This window comes from Aquila chrysaetos, chromosome Z (genome assembly GCF_900496995.4).
Source record: "Aquila chrysaetos chrysaetos chromosome Z, bAquChr1.4, whole genome shotgun sequence".
Taxonomy (NCBI): Eukaryota; Metazoa; Chordata; class Aves; order Accipitriformes; family Accipitridae; genus Aquila; species Aquila chrysaetos.
In genome coordinates this window covers 59,305,781-59,323,590 of record NC_044030.1, presented here as the reverse complement: position 1 = coordinate 59,323,590, position 17,810 = coordinate 59,305,781, and the positions used below count along the sequence as shown (strand labels likewise).

General features: G+C 34.7%; 1 protein-coding gene across 6 annotated transcripts in view; it reads right to left on the bottom strand.

Moving 5' to 3' along the window:
* Positions 1 to 7,071: 7,071 nt before the first annotated feature.
* TNPO1 (transportin 1) overlaps positions 7,072 to 17,810 on the bottom strand; it is an 85,625-nt gene continuing 74,886 nt past the window's right edge. For 5 of the 6 annotated variants that reach the window (XM_030003537.2, XM_030003536.2, XM_030003535.2 and 2 more), the window contains 3 exons: positions 16,819 to 16,893; positions 14,036 to 14,178; positions 7,072 to 12,482 (listed from right to left, as the gene is read on the bottom strand). In XM_030003537.2, coding sequence (XP_029859397.1) covers positions 14,071 to 14,178; positions 16,819 to 16,893 — 183 coding nt within the window. In that variant the 3' untranslated portion in view covers positions 7,072 to 12,482; positions 14,036 to 14,070. Of the gene's footprint in view, positions 12,483 to 14,035; positions 14,179 to 16,818; positions 16,894 to 17,810 lie in introns of those variants that run through there. The other variant, XR_005931532.1, reaches the window with a different exon arrangement.

The window sequence follows — 17,810 nt, the reverse complement described above, 5'->3', positions numbered from 1 at the left end:
CATGAATGCTGTGCACAGTACTGGTATCCCTTATCTTAACCCCCCCCCCCCCCAAAAAAAAAAAAACCCACCCAAAACCCGAACAAAAAAACCCTCAGAAGACTGAGATAAAAGCCACAAAAAAGAATCCAAGATATGGCAACTAACATCCACCAAGTAAACTAGAATTCTTCAGGCTGGAAAAGAGATGACTGAGAAAGAATATGATACAGAGAACTCATAATTAAGAATAGAGGAGATGACTTAACAATGAAAAATATGTCTTAATGAAAGCACAAGCAGAGAATCCAGTCAAGCTAGAAGGGAAAACTGGACAAAGTTTCTAGGTTTCTCTAGATAGAGAAATCCATAATGGATTACCAAATACAAAGTCAATATCACTTATTCAGGAAGTCTCTGATCTGCAAATTAGTGAAGCCTGTGGAGAATACTTTGCAATAGTATCATTTATAGTACTTTAATCTTACCCCCTTCCCTAGGTATTGGTTGCCAAGGACATGATATAGGGTTAGGTAGACTCTCTCTTTGTCCCAGTACAATTGTTCTTTTGTTCTCCTGGTGTAATGGGGGTGGACAGAAAGGAATATTATTTTGATAGCCATAACTACACAGTGAGTCCTGTATAATAAAACATACATTCCCATTGTATATTTTCAGCAGCTTTCATGGAAGATCCAAATAGTTTTCTGGATTACTAATTTTTTAGTAGGCAGTTAAAAAAAGCAATTCCTCTCCCATTTTTGCCATCTACGCAAGTGTAAGGTTTCAGACCCACAACAACAAACCTCACAGGGAAGGTATGAAGAACTAAAGAGACTTCATGGCTATACTAGTTAACAGTTATATTTTATGAATATAACCCTAATTTTTGAAAAATGATACCATTTGGCATTAATGTGGGTTGCATACATGTGAAAGGAGGTATTTAGTTCAGAGTTCCCCTCTCAGAAAAGCATCCCTGATTCCGCAGTTTGCTCTCTGCATCTCAATTTACCCATACTCCCATATTTCCAGCTTCTGCTTTTAAAAGTGTTAATATTAACTTATTTTCAACAATCAGTTCTTTTAAAGGGTGCAGATCACCTGACATATGGCATTATATACACCAAGTTGTTACTTGAAAAAAACTTGTCAAATATGATACTAAAGATACAGTGCATCTAGACTACAGACATCAATATAATTGAAAAATAAAGATTGTATATTGTATTTTTACCTATAGTAACTAAGTTAATTTGCCTTATGTCTAAGCCACTTGAAAATGAATTATGAACTCTAGCTAAAGGAACTGCATTCAGTTATTAGTCAAACCCTTGATACATGAACCTACAACTGAATGCACTTGATATTTTAAGATGAAAAAAAGAGTAAAGAATCCAAATAATTGCCAAAAAGAATTCAGATTATTACATAATGGCATAATGAACTGCCAAGGAGCAGTTGATATTTTGAGCTCTTTGTAAATTAAAAATGAGTACGAAACTGATTCAGGTAAAATACATAATCTAACATTACACTTCATTTTTAAAGAGAACCTGAAGAAGCAGATGGAGGTGGAGCCATTTTATATACCAGATATATATTTCATAGACCAGACTGAGGATATGCCTTGAAAAATGCATTTTCTTTCTTTACTGTCCTTGTTAAAAGAACTACACAAAGAATCTTGATAGGTAAACAGGTACTTATACTGCCAATTAAGGTATGTTCTGAATATTATGAGCACCAACAGGAGATACAAAAAACCAGAGTTTTTTACCACTGTGGTGGAGAACAAAAGATGGGGAAAAAGAAGACAGAGTGAACTGTTAGCTAAGTCCCTCTCAAGAGTCATTTAACTTTGGTACGTACTGTCAGGTTACCTTGTAGGATTTAAAAACCACCAGGATTATGTTCTAACCAAGCAATTGTACCTGAATAACTACAGACATTACCCAGAAGTTTAATAATTCACTTGCTTATGACCTACACATTATGTTCATGACTAGGCATTTATTGCAGGCTTTTTGTACAAAAAGTGTAATGAAATCTCACAGACAGAAGTTAAAGTTAGAAAAGCTTAGGAAAAGAAATCTGGCTAGGAGAAAGAGATTATAAAGTTAGCAGCAAATACAGCTAACTTGAAATAATTTATTCAAAGGGTATTGTGAATTCTCCAACATAATCTTAAGGCAGGCTAAGCCCTTTTCTGAAATATACGCACAAAACCAAACTGTGGTCGGATGAGGGATCACTGGTGAGATTATGGCCTACGTTATACTTCTGGGTAGGATGGATGTTTCTAACATCTTTTCTGAGTTTAAGATAAACAAAAATACTTGTGCACAGAGTTATAGATAGCCACATTTATTGCAGTAAGAGATAAACTGAAGTTTTTTCAACTTGGTGCAGTACCTCATTGAAGTTCTTTCAAAGCTAGTAATGATTTCTGTGTTCTTTTGAAGATTTACAGCAAGTTTTAATGACAGGTTTCAACATCCCTGGAATGATGTATTCCATTAGGCTGCATCATCTGACTCACTGTATACTTAAACACACAGTTCTATTGATTTAGTCACCAAGCTTGATTGCATCCCATTTGTTACTTCAATTACTTAAATTATGAACCCAACAGCATTGTTTCACAGTGAGTCACTTGGTGCCAATACTCCACCTTTATTACTCCTCTGCTCTGTTGCTGCCAAAAGCATGTTTCATCAAATCAACCCTCAATCAAATGGAAGGATTAGAAAGCATTAATGAACATTAACAACAACAAACTGGAATAGTTTAATGATTGTAGATTCCATTTTGACTTCTTCTAGTCATACTTCAGCCCTGCATGAAAAAATCTGGGAGATTTCCAATATATTCAGGGGGTGCATTACTACAGACACACCATACTGAGTTGTCATCTATATTCTATGTAAAATGGGGAAATAACATGATAAATTATTACACTGTAATACTGTCAATACATTCAATGGTTAGCTCAATTTATACTGCTGATGTATCTATATATTTGACATTGCATATGTGTTTTAGGCACTTAGGTGCAAATATGTCAATCAAGGAAGCAGAAGCAGCTTATTTGCAGTCAACTAGTAAAAATAACCTAAATTAAAAAAACACTTAAGTATTTAAGCATTTGAATTCAATGAAAAGCACACAAACCTGAAGTGTTTAGAAGAGCAAGCTCCAATTGTGTAACTTCACTTAGTACCAAAGTGCTCCATAGTACCTACCACACAAGCAAGATGTGGTGTCCAGATCACAGGTCTTCTCCACTCTGGTTATAATATACAACAGAAACAGAAAAGGTAACTGGTGGTGGAAGGGTCTGAAGCTAAGTTAGTGAGATTACATGGTATCTCAGGAAAGTATTCTTAGCATAGCATAGTGGAATAAATGGTGCTTCTTAATTAAATGTGTTCTTAATTAAACCAAATATAGCTTATAATTATTACTATAACAACAAAGAGAAAGTGTAAAGTCTTGGGAATGAGTTTATGGAAGATAGTATATGAAAAAATGAAAAAGAAGGGTATTAGTTGGGACAGATTTTTTAGCTGTCTAGGCAAGAAGCAGCTATTTGAAATATCGTGAAAGAGTTAAACCAATTTGGTTATATAGGTGCTTAATTAGGATTGTACATTAAAAATCAGAATGGCTGTATGAACAGGATGGGCAGTGAATGGTTTGCATTTGGGCAGAAGTCATGCTATTATGTGACAGTAATTCTTACCTTTGATTCTTCACAACATCCATAGATATACATACTAGTGCTTACTAATGGCAGCCAGCAGCTTGAGCAGCTGGAAAAAAGATGTGAACTTTGTAGTGTCCTTATCACCTTGATAAAACTCTTAAAGCCTAACTGCTTATGAAGACATGCAGACTTTTATTAGTAGTGATTTAGAGGGCCTTGTATCTCCACACACATCAAGAAACATCCTGCTATTTCTGCCAAATTTGAAATTTAGATACTGAGGTTTGGTTTTTCTTAAAAGAAATAAAAGTAGCAAACATGCCTACCATTCTTAGTTAGACAAACTAAACTCTTGAGTTGTTACATTGGGCAATTATTTGCCCAACAACCCCCTGTTAAACACTGCCATTTTATAGGCTGAAAAACAGTTACACAGATGAGTCAGTGCTTGCAACAAATGAGAGCTGTGGTCTAAGGTTCCAGCCAGCTTCCATCTGGTTTTGGCCCAAAGATGACAACAGTTTCGGTATGCAAGGCCTTCAATAAGGAGGATGAGGATAAGCAAAACTAAAATTAGCTACATTCTCCAATATTCTGCCATAGGAAGAAGTGATGCAAATATCTCACTCCCTTATACTAAGGTATGCAAAGAATTAAAGAAAATGAATACTTGAATTCTTTGTCATGCGATTTGCTTGTTCTTCCAAAGTATTTCCAAAACTAAAAGGTGCACATATTCACACGCCTGGGATTATTTTGGACATGGTTCCAAATGTTTATTTGAGCATGTACATTTCAGAATGAAAAATGTATATGCAAGGCAATGACCATCAACATGTTAAGGAGAAAAAAGCCGCACCATGTAAGATGACTCAATTTCCTTTTGAGATAATGATTAAGTTAAAGACACTGAAAGATGCCTTGTGTCAAGATCCAGTTCTGGGAAGAAAAAGACCACCTCAGAATTTAGTTGTAAAACAGTTTACATTTTTTTTTGGTTGTTGTTAGTGTTAAAGCAAATCCCTCTTTTTTTTTTTTTTTTTTTAATGGTTTCATTCACTGTGTTTCAGTTTTCAAACTACAGAACCCTTCAGTTTCTGTATCTGCAAGCCACAGAATCCCCTCAACATGAATGTAAGCTGAAAGATAGCTTGAGAAAACTGCAAATTAAATATGCCCTACACGTAATGACATTCCTGGACAATCATTTCAAGGTAAAAGGACTGGCAAATTAACATTGGTTCTCATTGTGTAAAGTCCTTTATCAGAGAAACAAAATTCCACTTGGCATTTGCATTAAACAGTGGGGGTGCAGAGAGAAATAAAGGGAAATTAAAGAATATTGATACCAGTTATAGTAATACTGCAGTAGTTACACATCTAAATTAACCTGTATGCTGTAAACACAGGGGAAGACTTTAAGTTCCCCTGTACATTTAATAGAGGAAATTTATGACTATCAATTTTGCCAAGGGGCAATAAGGAAAAATTAGTAAAGAAAATAAAACAGTTTGACATGTTTTATTTCCATATTTTAAACGTTAATTAAGATTTGACAAAAATTATTTATACCTGAAGCTACAAAATAAATACCTCAATTTTCAATTTTATGATTCAAATGGAAGTCTGGCAAAAAAGAACTGGTGTCACAAAAAACCCTGAAAAAATACAATTAAAAAATAATTAATTCCTTACATGCCATCACTTACACGTATATGCATTAATACATGTGCAGCATAATTGCATCTGTTTTCCTTAAAAACTGATTATTGGAAATAACCTCACTTTAATTCTGCCATTATTTGGATTAACATTTGGGTGTCTTTTGGGAAGTTTTGATGGTATATACTGCTCACTTTATGCAAAACGAAAGTAAATGCCTCTGAAAGAAATGTACTTTACATATTATCAATTTATACAAGCAGCATGTTTCATTGTGAGTCATTCTGGGACAACAAAAGCTACCAACATCTACTCTATGAGCACTTAACATACACAAATTTTTTACACACACAATATTCCTACTGAAATGCTTTTTCATTCAAGTACATCTTTAAATTAGATGCAATTTATTTTTTTAAAAAGAAACAGCATGACGTACATTGAAAGTACGATCCTTTGCACTATTGCAATCTGACCACAAACTTAGTCATAACATTCATTTCATTTATTCAAAATGCTAGTACTTAAGTCTACTCATCTTGTTTGTATATACAGGTAGTAACTAACCTCAGACTCAAAATTAGAGGCCACAGCTTAAGATCAGGCTCTAAGCTGATAGTAGCAGACTTGAACAAAACATGTGACTGACAGCAGCATGTTCTCTCATAGGTACCCCACAACATCAGGGGAGTGGGGAGGCCTATCTGAAAGAAAACAAAACTTTCCACCCATCCTCTCCCACACGGCCACTGGTGCACTCAGCCTACAGGAACTGACCTCTCTGCTAATCGACTTGGTCTCTACGCACCTACACTGCTGTTAACAGCTATTCCATGGCCTTCTCCTCTTTCTGGAGGCAGAAATCTAAGTCCTTCGTTAAGCAGACTTTCAGCTGAGTATGCAGCAATTAATTTCTACTATAAATTTTATTGAAGTAAGTAGTTATATCATAATGCATTTTACTGAATTTAATCATTACACTACAGAAGCTATCTGTGCTAGACATATGTAATTGTCTAAATTGTCTACATGCTATTGACCAACTGTTAAATATTGGAAGTGAACATAAAATGTTCAAATCAACATGGGTGGATTTTGTCCAGACAGTTACTACTGTTAGTTTCATACTTTCATTTTAGACACTCCTGTATCAGGAAGTTATATAAATGGAAAGACAGATCTTTAAATAGTTTGTATTATCACAATCCCATAAAAGCTAGATAAAATTAGACTAAGACCACTGCAAGTTTTCATTCAAGGTCTTGAATAATTCTAATTTATTTCTAGTTTACTCCTTTTTTTTTCTTTTTTTTTATTCACATTACTGATAGCACAAGCAATGAGAATGATTTTTTTTTTTTTTTTTCCCCCCTCTTTTCCCATTTGGTCAGACTTAGCAAGCATCAGCTGTTTCAAACAAAAATGCAAAGTACCATTTCTCAGTAGTAAAGCAGTTACCAGTTATCACCCAACAGGCATTAATTTCAGTTCACATAAACGTCCTATTTCTACTTTGATCTGTCCTCAAGCAGCACGAAGCACCTAAACTGAACTGACCTTAACCTATCCAAAGATCATTTTCTTTTGCGTAAAATGAAAATCCTTATTCAAGAGACTCCAGAACTTACATGTGTGAACCAGAAGAGTGCACTACTGGGTCAGGCAAAACGTAAGTTGAACATGAAATTTTAATCTTTCATTAAAAATTGGAATGCAACATCTATATTTAAACAACTTTATTAACATAGTCAAGCAGTGATTAACATTCACATCTATTATGTCACATCATACAAATGTAAATACAAAATTACTACAGTACAATATATATTCTCTGCATGATCCAAAATATTTGGTGGCCCCAAAAACTCTTTAAAATTCAGCAGCTTATCAAAAATTAAAACCATATTCTATTTAAAATGAAGTTCTGTTAGCACATAGGCAGACTTCAAGAAATATCACTCAATTTAGTACAGTTTGAGAGGTTGCAGGAGGATATGTTTGAAGGAAACATTCCAACATTGTGGCAGATACAGAAACATCAGATTTAAAGCTTTCAAGCAAAACTCATACAACCTAAGTTGTCAGCAGAAAGATCCAGTCATCTTTCATGTTAAACTATTTTGTATATGGCATCCAATATAAAATTTTAGAAGTGTCTAGTATTAGTAAGTCAGACAATGTACAACATAACTACCTATCTCTTCCCATGAAAAAAGATATTACACTAGAGATTTCAACAGCCAAATGAACCTGCTTATACCAATCTTTTTTTCTAATCACTGTCCTCACAAAAACCACCCAGGCCTTCTCAATTTTGTTGCTCACCCAAAGTAAGGAAATAGATACCGAAGGCGAAAAAGTAGCACAACAGAACCAGCTCATAGAAAAATGATGCTCTACTGTAAGCGCTGAATTCTTCAAGATGTGGATTTGGCTTACTTAAAGTATACTGTAACACCATACAGGGAATCATAGAGCCATTTCAAACTTCCCTCATATAAGTACATTCAAGTGAGTAAGTATCCTTATTACTTTAGCAGAATATACTTTACAAGGCAAGCAACACGAGTACTCGCCTCAGTTTCCCATTTAAAATAATAATCTAAAACTGGCTTGCTCCAACCATTAAGTGCAAAAAGCAAGCATCAGTGGCAGACAAAAACCAGTTTCTATTGGAGAAGAATACCTAGAAGACTGATGGATGCAAGTCATTCTGGAGAATGCATAGGTGAGTGAAATACACAGCTACTGATCAAGCTTTATTTATTCAAGATGAGGTTACTGGATATACTTATGTAATATATAACAAATATGTATGCAAACTACATCAGCATCTGAGATAACTGCAGGATGTTTTGCCGTTTCACTGTAGAGCTTAACCTTTATCTAAGATAAAAAGTTACTCTTTAGACCCTATTTAGAAGCTTTATGCCTCTATCATCCTCATGAAAGAGATAGTATTGAAGCAATTAGTGTTAAGTTGCAACTTCTTTCCTTGAAAAAAATCTGAAACAAACAATTTCCAATATAATGTTGCATTTAAAGCATTTTTCAAGAAATATTTCAGTTGTTTGAATATGGATGGATTCTCCCCAAGGGAAGAATGTTTTTGCACCTTATCTGTTAATACATTCAATATGAATAAAATAGGTGAAGCAAAAGTCATTATTGTCCCACAGTAGAAGGTTAATTTAGAGTAAGTTTAAGACAGAGGAGCTGCCTAAATGAAATACATAAACTAATATAATTAAGACACATTTTTATTACCAAGTGTTCTGAACAAAAAGGGTACAAGAGTATTCACCTGAGATAAAGCTAGTATTTGAATATTTCTAAGTAGCAATGAGTTTCGCTTGAGGAGAGCCATTTGAAGTTTTAAAATATACATTTCACTATTATACAATATATGCAGTTTAAGTAATTAAGATTGATGCTAACATAAAAGTCCTAACAAACAAAAAAAAAATCACAGTGTGTATCAATATTGTTAGTTACAAAATTTATGCTACTTCATAACTTTTAAAAATTATAATGATTATAAATTTTAAACCCATTCTTCTAAAAGTGACCTTTTAAGTACAAGCTTTAAGGATCAATAAACTAAAGCATAAGAATTAGCTTATTACAATTTAAATATATACATATTCACTGATTTAGAAAATAATCAAGCTTTGGAAAGATTTACAAAATTGATTATTTTTGCTTGCACTGGTTAAAATAATAAACTATTCTAATCTTTTTCCCTAAATGAAACGAGCTGTTTCCTGAATGTGTAATGAAAAAAAATTTAGTATTGAATTTCACTTAAGACTAATTTAATAGCAATTTAGAACTGCCAAAAAGATGCATTTATAAGGTTTTTAAATACACTTTCTGTTACCAACTTAGGTTGATCAGCAGCTTTTGTTCACTCTCAGAATCCTTCAAAAAGGGAAACTCAAAACAGGAAAAAGGCATATATAAAAACAGTAAACACTGACCTCCTGAGGTTCCTACAACAAAAATATTCAAGTAGAAAGTCTACACCATTACTTAGCAGCGGCTATTTCTGTAGTTTAGCACACTAACAGCACTTTATTCAGTGTGTAAGGAGCAAATGAAGCCAGCCGTGCTTTTAGCATGCCAAGAGGCAGAAACACTGGAATGTAACAAAGACAAACTCACAATTCTACCAGTATAAACATTCAGTCAACATTCAAGAACTGTCAAGACTACACCACAAGAATTAAGATGCTTTTTATATATCCCATGATGCAATAATTGAATTATGTTAATACTGATTCAGAACTTTTCTTACCTCACATTATACCCCAAATGGCTTCTGCAAATCTCTGTGCTATATTATGTGTTAGGAATATGGTTTATTTGCTTGAAAATATACCATGAGAGAACTTACTGATACAAAAGACTATTTTGTCAGTAGTGTTTACTTCTGCCTTATTTTAATTATTTTCTTTGCTGTTATACCAGATCAGTTCACATCTGTACAAATACCTATTAAAATATGTATGTACAAAAGTGGCATTCTAAGCTAATCCAAGGTGAGGTGGAGTGGTTTTATTTGGTTAAAGGGGCTTTCTGAAATTTAAGAAGTTTAGTTAAATTCAGATTCTAGCAGTTATGCTACAGTATTTTTTGGGTAGGTTTTCTATTCTACAATTTTTTCAATGTCATTTCTCTGAAACTCTTCCCTAATGTTCAGACACACTCAAAATCAAAGCAAGTTTAGGTCTAAAATAACCCCCCACCTTGCTAAATTAGAGGGTTTTTTCCTTCCAGAATTTGGTTTTAAAGTGGTTTTAGTGACTATTACTAATTTACTTCAGAGTTATTAGCTAAGAAGGAATTTTGTATTTGCTACTAAAGCAATGTAATTTGAAAGCAAGTTATCACACGCAATTTTGACCAAATTGAATAAACACTATGTACTAGCATTACTGAATGTACTTCATACAGTACCTGTCCAAACTATTCTTCAGGCATAATCCATTAAAATTTGCAAAGCCAAAAAAAACAGGGGTGGGGGGCATGTAAAACATGCATGTTATCATGCATTAAAAAAAATATCAAAACTCTTTGAACAGCATTTTTAAGTTCACACTCACACAGCTCAAACTTCAGTGCAATGGCTAAATCATTCAACAGTCAAAGAACAGAACCATGCAAAGAAGAGCAAGTTCTTAAAAAAAAAAAAAAAACCCAAACAAAAAAACCCCCAAACTGTTATCCAGTATCCATTCTGCAACGCAAAGGTGAGAAACTAAATCTACAAAAAGGCTGTTATGGCTTAATTTTGTTTTGCAGATTAATTATGCAGCACTTGAAAAATGGAAAGGTGTGGCTTCACCTCTGACCAGCAGAGTTAAAAATCTCTCCATTTTCCTTTATCATCATGGGATACTCTTTAGGCAAACTAAATTATTAAAGACTTGCCACTTTCAGATGGACACAAGATCAAGTGTACCAGTTAGGATTTCACATTCACAGTACATAAGAAAATACACATGGAAGGAAAAGTAAAGGGTTAACTTAACAAGGATTTATTCACAGGAATACATGTAAGTAGAGAAAAAAAACACAACAGAAAAGCTAAACAAATGAAATGAAGAGGATCCAAACCAACTTTCACTCTGTAGCTTTAAACTTGCACCCTTGTGCATTTAACTACATCACAAAGGGCCACCAACATGCGCCGATACAGTGTAGATACCCTGCATTACATCCATTAACTTAAACATCTCTTTAAGATCATGCTTTGAACAAAAAAGAAAGCATAGAAGGTAATATGTTGAATGGGAATAAACACAAATATAGCAATCATGTCATCAACTTCTACAATTGTCTTTACGTGCCAACTAACATTTATGCAGCCTTTAACGGGTCTTATCATGTAACTCATTTTTAGAGATTCTGATAAAATCACTAGTATATAACCATGCAGAAAGCACATCACACTGACAGCACAGAGGCAAATATTTTGCACAGCTATATCAGCTTTCCACATTGTGCAGGTTACACACAATACAATATCAATCTTATTCTTAACAGATCCTAAAAAGGTATTTCAAGGCCTAATTGTTAACTACAGTACTTTATATCTATAGTCTTAATAAAAATAAAATCCACAGAATCTGAAAAAGGAATTTTAAATGCAGGGCTATATTGAATTGGTAAACTGCAACACAAAACTGGCGCAACATAGGTAAATGTATACCAATTTCACTCTATGTGATGCAAGCATGCTACTTTCCCACTAATTTAAATGACTTCTGATCACTATGAGCCAGAACACATGCCTGAACCTTAAACTGCAGGTTAAGAATAATACCTTACTCTAGAAATTAAATCTAATGAAGTACAATAATCAAATCATATCCACTACTTTAATTCTTTTTTTAATGTAAAAATTAAATGTCAATCTTTCCTTTGAAGTGTCCCTCCCCTTACCCCAAAAACAAAAGGAGCGACTCATTTGGCAGCTTGCAGGTTGCTTCCTTTTGTCCAAGCCAACCTTTATTAATTTACGATGGGGTTTCTATATTGTACACTGCAAGTGCCTGCTCCTAATACAGACACAAGCTGCATTTTAACTGTACTAACTTCATTTGTGTAGTTCTTCATTAACATGCAAATACCTAGGAATCCCATCAAGCAGGATGAAATAATGTAGAAAACCCTTACTTAAAAAAAACATAAAAGAAAAAAGAAAGCCTTTTACTGTTTGTGACCCCCATTCTTAGGTTTCCTCTATTGTGCGCAAAATAGTTTTCCTCTTTACGTATCCCTATGGTTCAATTATATGGTTCTTATTTTGGTACAATTCCCCACAATATTCCAGAATGTGCTGTTTTGTGACTAGATTCTTTTTTTTTTTTCCTTTTTTTTTTTTTTTTTTCTTCTTCACATCCAGTGCAGAGTTGTAATAGGAGACAGATTTCCACCCACAAAGGCTCCAGATGTTAAAACATTTCCCAACATCGACTTAATACAGTGACGGCAACACCTCCCTCCCACCCCTCCCAGTAGGGTTGGGATTGTACTGTATTCCCTACTGGTTTACCCTTCCCCCCAGTAAAGGGTAACATTTTCCCTGGGTGCAGAGGCTCCCTCATAGTCTCCCAGACTGAAGGACCTGTAAAAGCAAAAGATAAAGGTATAATTAAATCTCACCTTGAACCTTAACTGACAGATCTGTGCATAAACGAAGAGCTTATTTGCCTTTTTTAAGCAGTAGGTGCCAACCTTTAACTTAAAAACAAATTTATGCCTAGATTCTCCCTTTTAAGTCTGTTAAGAAAAGATCCCATTTATATCAGTTAAATTATTATTCATGACAAGGTATGTTTTAAAGCTACATTGACAGTTCCACTGTTGTGGCTAAGCTTAGATTTAAGATAAAAGTAGTCCTATATATTCTAACAAGCTTTTCCATTTTTAGCACAAAATTATGAGGTAGTTATGACATTGAGAAAAAATATTAAACATACCTGCTACTGACCTAACAACTTCACTTTTACGCAGATTAAGCAAAATAACCATAGTGTGTCCTCAGTTCAAACTGAGAATAATAGCAAAATTTTATCACTTTGGATTCCTCTTCATTGGGAGAGAACACCCTTATGTCAGACCTAAAATGCCCTCATTGATAAATATGTAGATGTTTGAAATTGATTAATTTTTAATCTGTTGTTCAGATGAAACATGTAATTAAAACAGGATTTCTTATGTCACTGCCTTTGAAAAAAATCTTAGGCTGACTTTTAAATAGTTGTCCATTCAACAATAAAACAGAATTGCATGATCCACTCCCCTAATTTCATTACAAAAATTCTACAGCAAGTTTCAAATTTATACAAAGATTGAATGAATAAACTTAATTCCTCCTCTTTTCTGGGTAGTATAATCTCTTCACAGTATCACACTACTTCACACATGGGAAATTTGCTTTATACAGTGTGCACAGATGGCATACCAAGCAAGGTGGTATAATAATGTAACTATTCTGGAATTTACTATCAGTGTTCTTTGCTAAAGTTGAATCATTCTCTGCACAGAACTGTAACTATTCTGAATTGGTGCACAAAATGGAACATAGCAATAATAAACACATCAGCCTCCCCAGAACGTCAAGCTCTATGGTTACTGTAGAGTTACAGATTAGCGTAACATCCTTTATTCAGTGCAAAGATCATCCAGTATCTGGTTAGGAGTATATCGGACTTCTCATGGCTAAAGTGTGATAACAAACTTGCTTTCCTACCCTAGAGGAACATTCCTGCTTAGACCACATCTGCCATCTACTAATTCATAAGACATAAGGGAGCCACTATGATGGCTTGAGAATCATATTCATCACTTGGCTTATTAAACTTGAACCAGCACTTTGTTATACCTACACTATCAACCTTATCTTGACAAACTACCGTGTGTATCATACACTCACTTTTTCTTTCTTTTTCTTTCTCTCTCTGTAAAAATAAAATAACAGTCAGACAACTGCTTTTGCTACAGCTACCATCCTTAGGTATACTGTCAACTGTTTTTTTTCCCTTCTTACTGTAAGGAAAGATATCTCATCCAGTGTATCTGAAAAATTCTAGTCTGATGAATTATGTTTCATATAATATAAACAGGGAAGAAGTATGCTATACAGCTCTGTTTAGCAAGGAAGATTTGTGTGCTTACCTCTAATTATGGGACTGCAGCTACAGTGCATGAGGTTAAACTCCATAGTAAGCTGCAAGGCGCTCTTTTAAGGGAAGAGGAAACTGGTCAGAGAAACGCCTCCAATTCTCATCCCCAAGTTGATTTTTAAATCCATGAAGAATCTACAAATGAGAGGGGGGAAGTTGAGATAATCACTAAACTGAGGATCCATTATTTACTAGCAACATATGCAGTAAGCCAGAAACTACTGGATTGTACATCTGTCAATTTGAATTCTCCAATTTAATATCAAAATGCTACTAAGAAACAAAGGAAGTCTAGTAATGTCTGTCTTAGCTGAAATGTTTTTTTCTTTTAAGGGTGACATACTTCTTTTTTAAATGTGTAATATGTTGTGGGAAGAAAGCTGAGCCAAAACTGCAGCCAGCATTTGACAGAATGAATACCTGCCAATTTCTAGCACAAATACAAAAGCATCCTATGAGAGCTCTGTTTTTTTCCATGGAACCTGTAAGACAACTGTCACTAAAAAGGAAGCTGTTAAAATCTTTTGTGTTTTGAAAGAATAGGGATCCACAGTCGGTGGCAAAAGACAGCAAAAGAGGAAAAAAAAAAATCTACACATTTGAGTCTAGACATTCCAACATAATAAATTAACTCAAAACTGTGAAAATTAAATGATACTATCAAAAAAGTCTTAGACTGTTAGGTCTGAAAACAGCAGGTTAAAAGGCAAACATTAGAAAAGACAAAAGCAGATGAAATAGCTCCTCCTCACACAAGATTATACCAAGAGAGTCTGAAGTTTTGTTATTCTTTTTTAAATTCAGTTATACTGAATTGTGGAACAGTAAAGTTAAAGCTCATGGTACTGAGTTCACCCTCAACACAACAGAGTCAGGCAGAGCTGTTCTTAAACAGGATGTACCGATAATGACATTACAGTGTCACCAGTTAACTTACTGCTTTTCTCCCTGAAAAGAGACCTTCCACGAGCAGGTTCACCTCTCTTTCCTAACCCAAAGAGTCAGATTAGCCAGCTGCCAAGAAACTACAGAAAATCTAAGAATCAAGTATGACAAAAGGAACAGTTTTTAAATCATCTTCCAGTAGAGTTTTAGCAAGTGAGCTTCAGCTACAGTCTTCAGATACCCTGCTTTTATAGTAAGTGATAAAATTCTGAGGATATGTGTCAGATTTCAACACTGGCAGCTCATCTACTCATGCTCTTGGAAGTGGTATTTGCCCTCTCAGCTCTAGTGCTAAAAACCAATACAATACAAGAAACACTGGAAAATCCATTTTTTTCCATTGTTCCTGATAGGCATAATTATTGTTGGAAAAACATCTAACTGGACTACAGCAGTCATATATTCATGAGGAAGTAATCTAAAAACCGTGTATACCATCACTTGAAGAAAGCTTTGTCTCCTTTCTTGCATGGCAAAAAGCACAAAAGAATACGCTTTACAAAGCAAGGATGTCCTTATGCCAAGTGACCAAGAAACATTGTGTCTAGTTCGAATGCATTAGATCCCACATGGATAGCTTGGAAAGAACCTGGAAAAGAGGAGCCTAACTTACTGAAGCAAGTATTCAATGCTGAAGGACCAGTGCAGAAACATGCACTGAAGGCTGCTTTGAACATTCATCACAGACAGCATCCTGGACTTTCTTTTAAGCTTGTACATATTTGCTGTTTCCTTCTGCTGATGTTAGAGTACTCAGAGCTGTGCATATCCTGGACCTGATGTTCCTTTGAAGGAGACCAGTGATCTGAGAGGTTAACTAGCACAGTGGGATTTCTGTCTTTGCTCTTAAAGATGGGATACAAAAACTCTAGCTTCTGTTTTGATGGTCACACATAGCATTACTTCAAGCAAAAGTGCCAATACTGACCCATGATCCTAGTAAGTACTTAGGAATATGCTCCATTTTTGCTTTAAGAGGAGTATCATGAATTTTTGACATACATCCTTCCTAAAGCCAGAGATTTCACTTTACAACTTATGAGGGGAGCCACACTGCTGAACACTAACAGCATCTGTTCCTGAAACTGAAATAAGTTTCTTCACTTTTTTTTTTTTTTTTTTTTTTAAATCTATGACACTAGTGCCAAAACACAATATATCGCATTCTGGGTGGGGTTTTTTTTTGCCTTTTTCACACAACGCAAACAGCACTTTTGCTTAAATTCTATTGACACTTTGTCTAGGGATGTAGTCTTGGGTATAACTGCACATTAGTTTCTTGAAACTTGCTCATCCAAGAGGGATTCCAAGGAGGATTAAGTAATCCCCAACCCTCATTTTCAGCAGAGTAAGAGAAACACACTGGGATATCACTGGAATATTTTTCATTTGCAATTTTCTAGATATTTCTCCAAAAAAGTAGGCATCTTTGTGGCAAAAAAGTCTTGAACCATACAAATCTCTTTTTCTAGAAAAAGTCTTAAATGTGGTATAAATCCCCCTGTTCTTCCAAATGCAGGCAAAACATAGTAGGCTGTACATTATGAAAAGCTCTTTGAGGATAATTATCCCTTCAAGTAAGATCTCAAGTGAACTTTTCAATACTGTTAAAAAAAGTTTTGGAATAACCCAAATGTATATAAGAAAATACAGGTTAAAAAAAAAGTCAGGATTTTCATGTTGCTTTGTCTAAAAATTTATGACCTGGCAAAGAACCCTCCATAACCACAAATACATTAAGTGCTAACAGTGGAAATAGAAAGCAAGAAAAAAACCCAGAGGATCCAAAACAACCACCATTAGGATATGCTGTTATATTAGAAACCTCACCTTACAGAACATGTCTCGGAGATCATCTTTTGGGCTAATCCACGATGCAACAGCATCACAAAAAAAAATAAAGTCCTATAAGATTAAACAATCACATAGGTTAGAAATGTCAATGTATAAGTCTGAAAACAACGCTTGATGTTCGTTCTATGAACTATGCAGGGTCTTTGATCTTAATTCACAACTGCTTTTTTTTTAACGTATTTATTTTCCAGTTAGTTCAGACAATAGTGGTAAGTTATTGTACAACTAAGCGTTCAGAAATAGCTGAGTGTAGGAATAGCTTTATTTAACCAGGTTTTTGATTAAGTAAAACCACAGTGTAGAAAAAAAAAAACAGCTCTCCTCTCCCACACCACACTTGTCTAACATTAATTCTTTCACTACACATACCAAGTTCAAGAACTAATCACCTTAATAACAAGCAACAAACTGAAGACCACAGTTGCAACACTCTCTCTCTCACGCATTTCCAGTTAGGGAAAAAAGCTGTTGTATTTCTTCAAGCAGAGCCAGAAGTTTTTTCTGGGACACACAGAATGTTTATCATACAGGTTCAAAACTAAAGCCACCCCAAAATCCCTATACTCAGTTCATTTGCTGTCATGCATACCTCCTACTACACCATTAAAACACCAGTCTTTAATCATTAAGTTGATGATATGCATGTTTTTGGGTAGGAACTGAGGATAACAACTACAGAGAAAGAGAGATTGGATAATGAAAAGAGTTCTTAATTATCCCCTCCCCTTAAGCTATGTGAAAGGGCAAATGGACAGCAGAAGAAGGAAATGCTAAATACAGAATAAGACATAAGTGAAATGAACTGAAAATTTAAAACAAGGTAGAGGCTCAATTCTTGTGTTTCAGGAAGAATTCCAGGCAGAGGAGAGGGAAAATCACCTTCATTTTCCCCTTAGAAAATATGGTACAGCTTTACTTTGGAGGTGTGGAGACTAAAGAGCAAGTCATATTCTATTCCTTAGATGTAC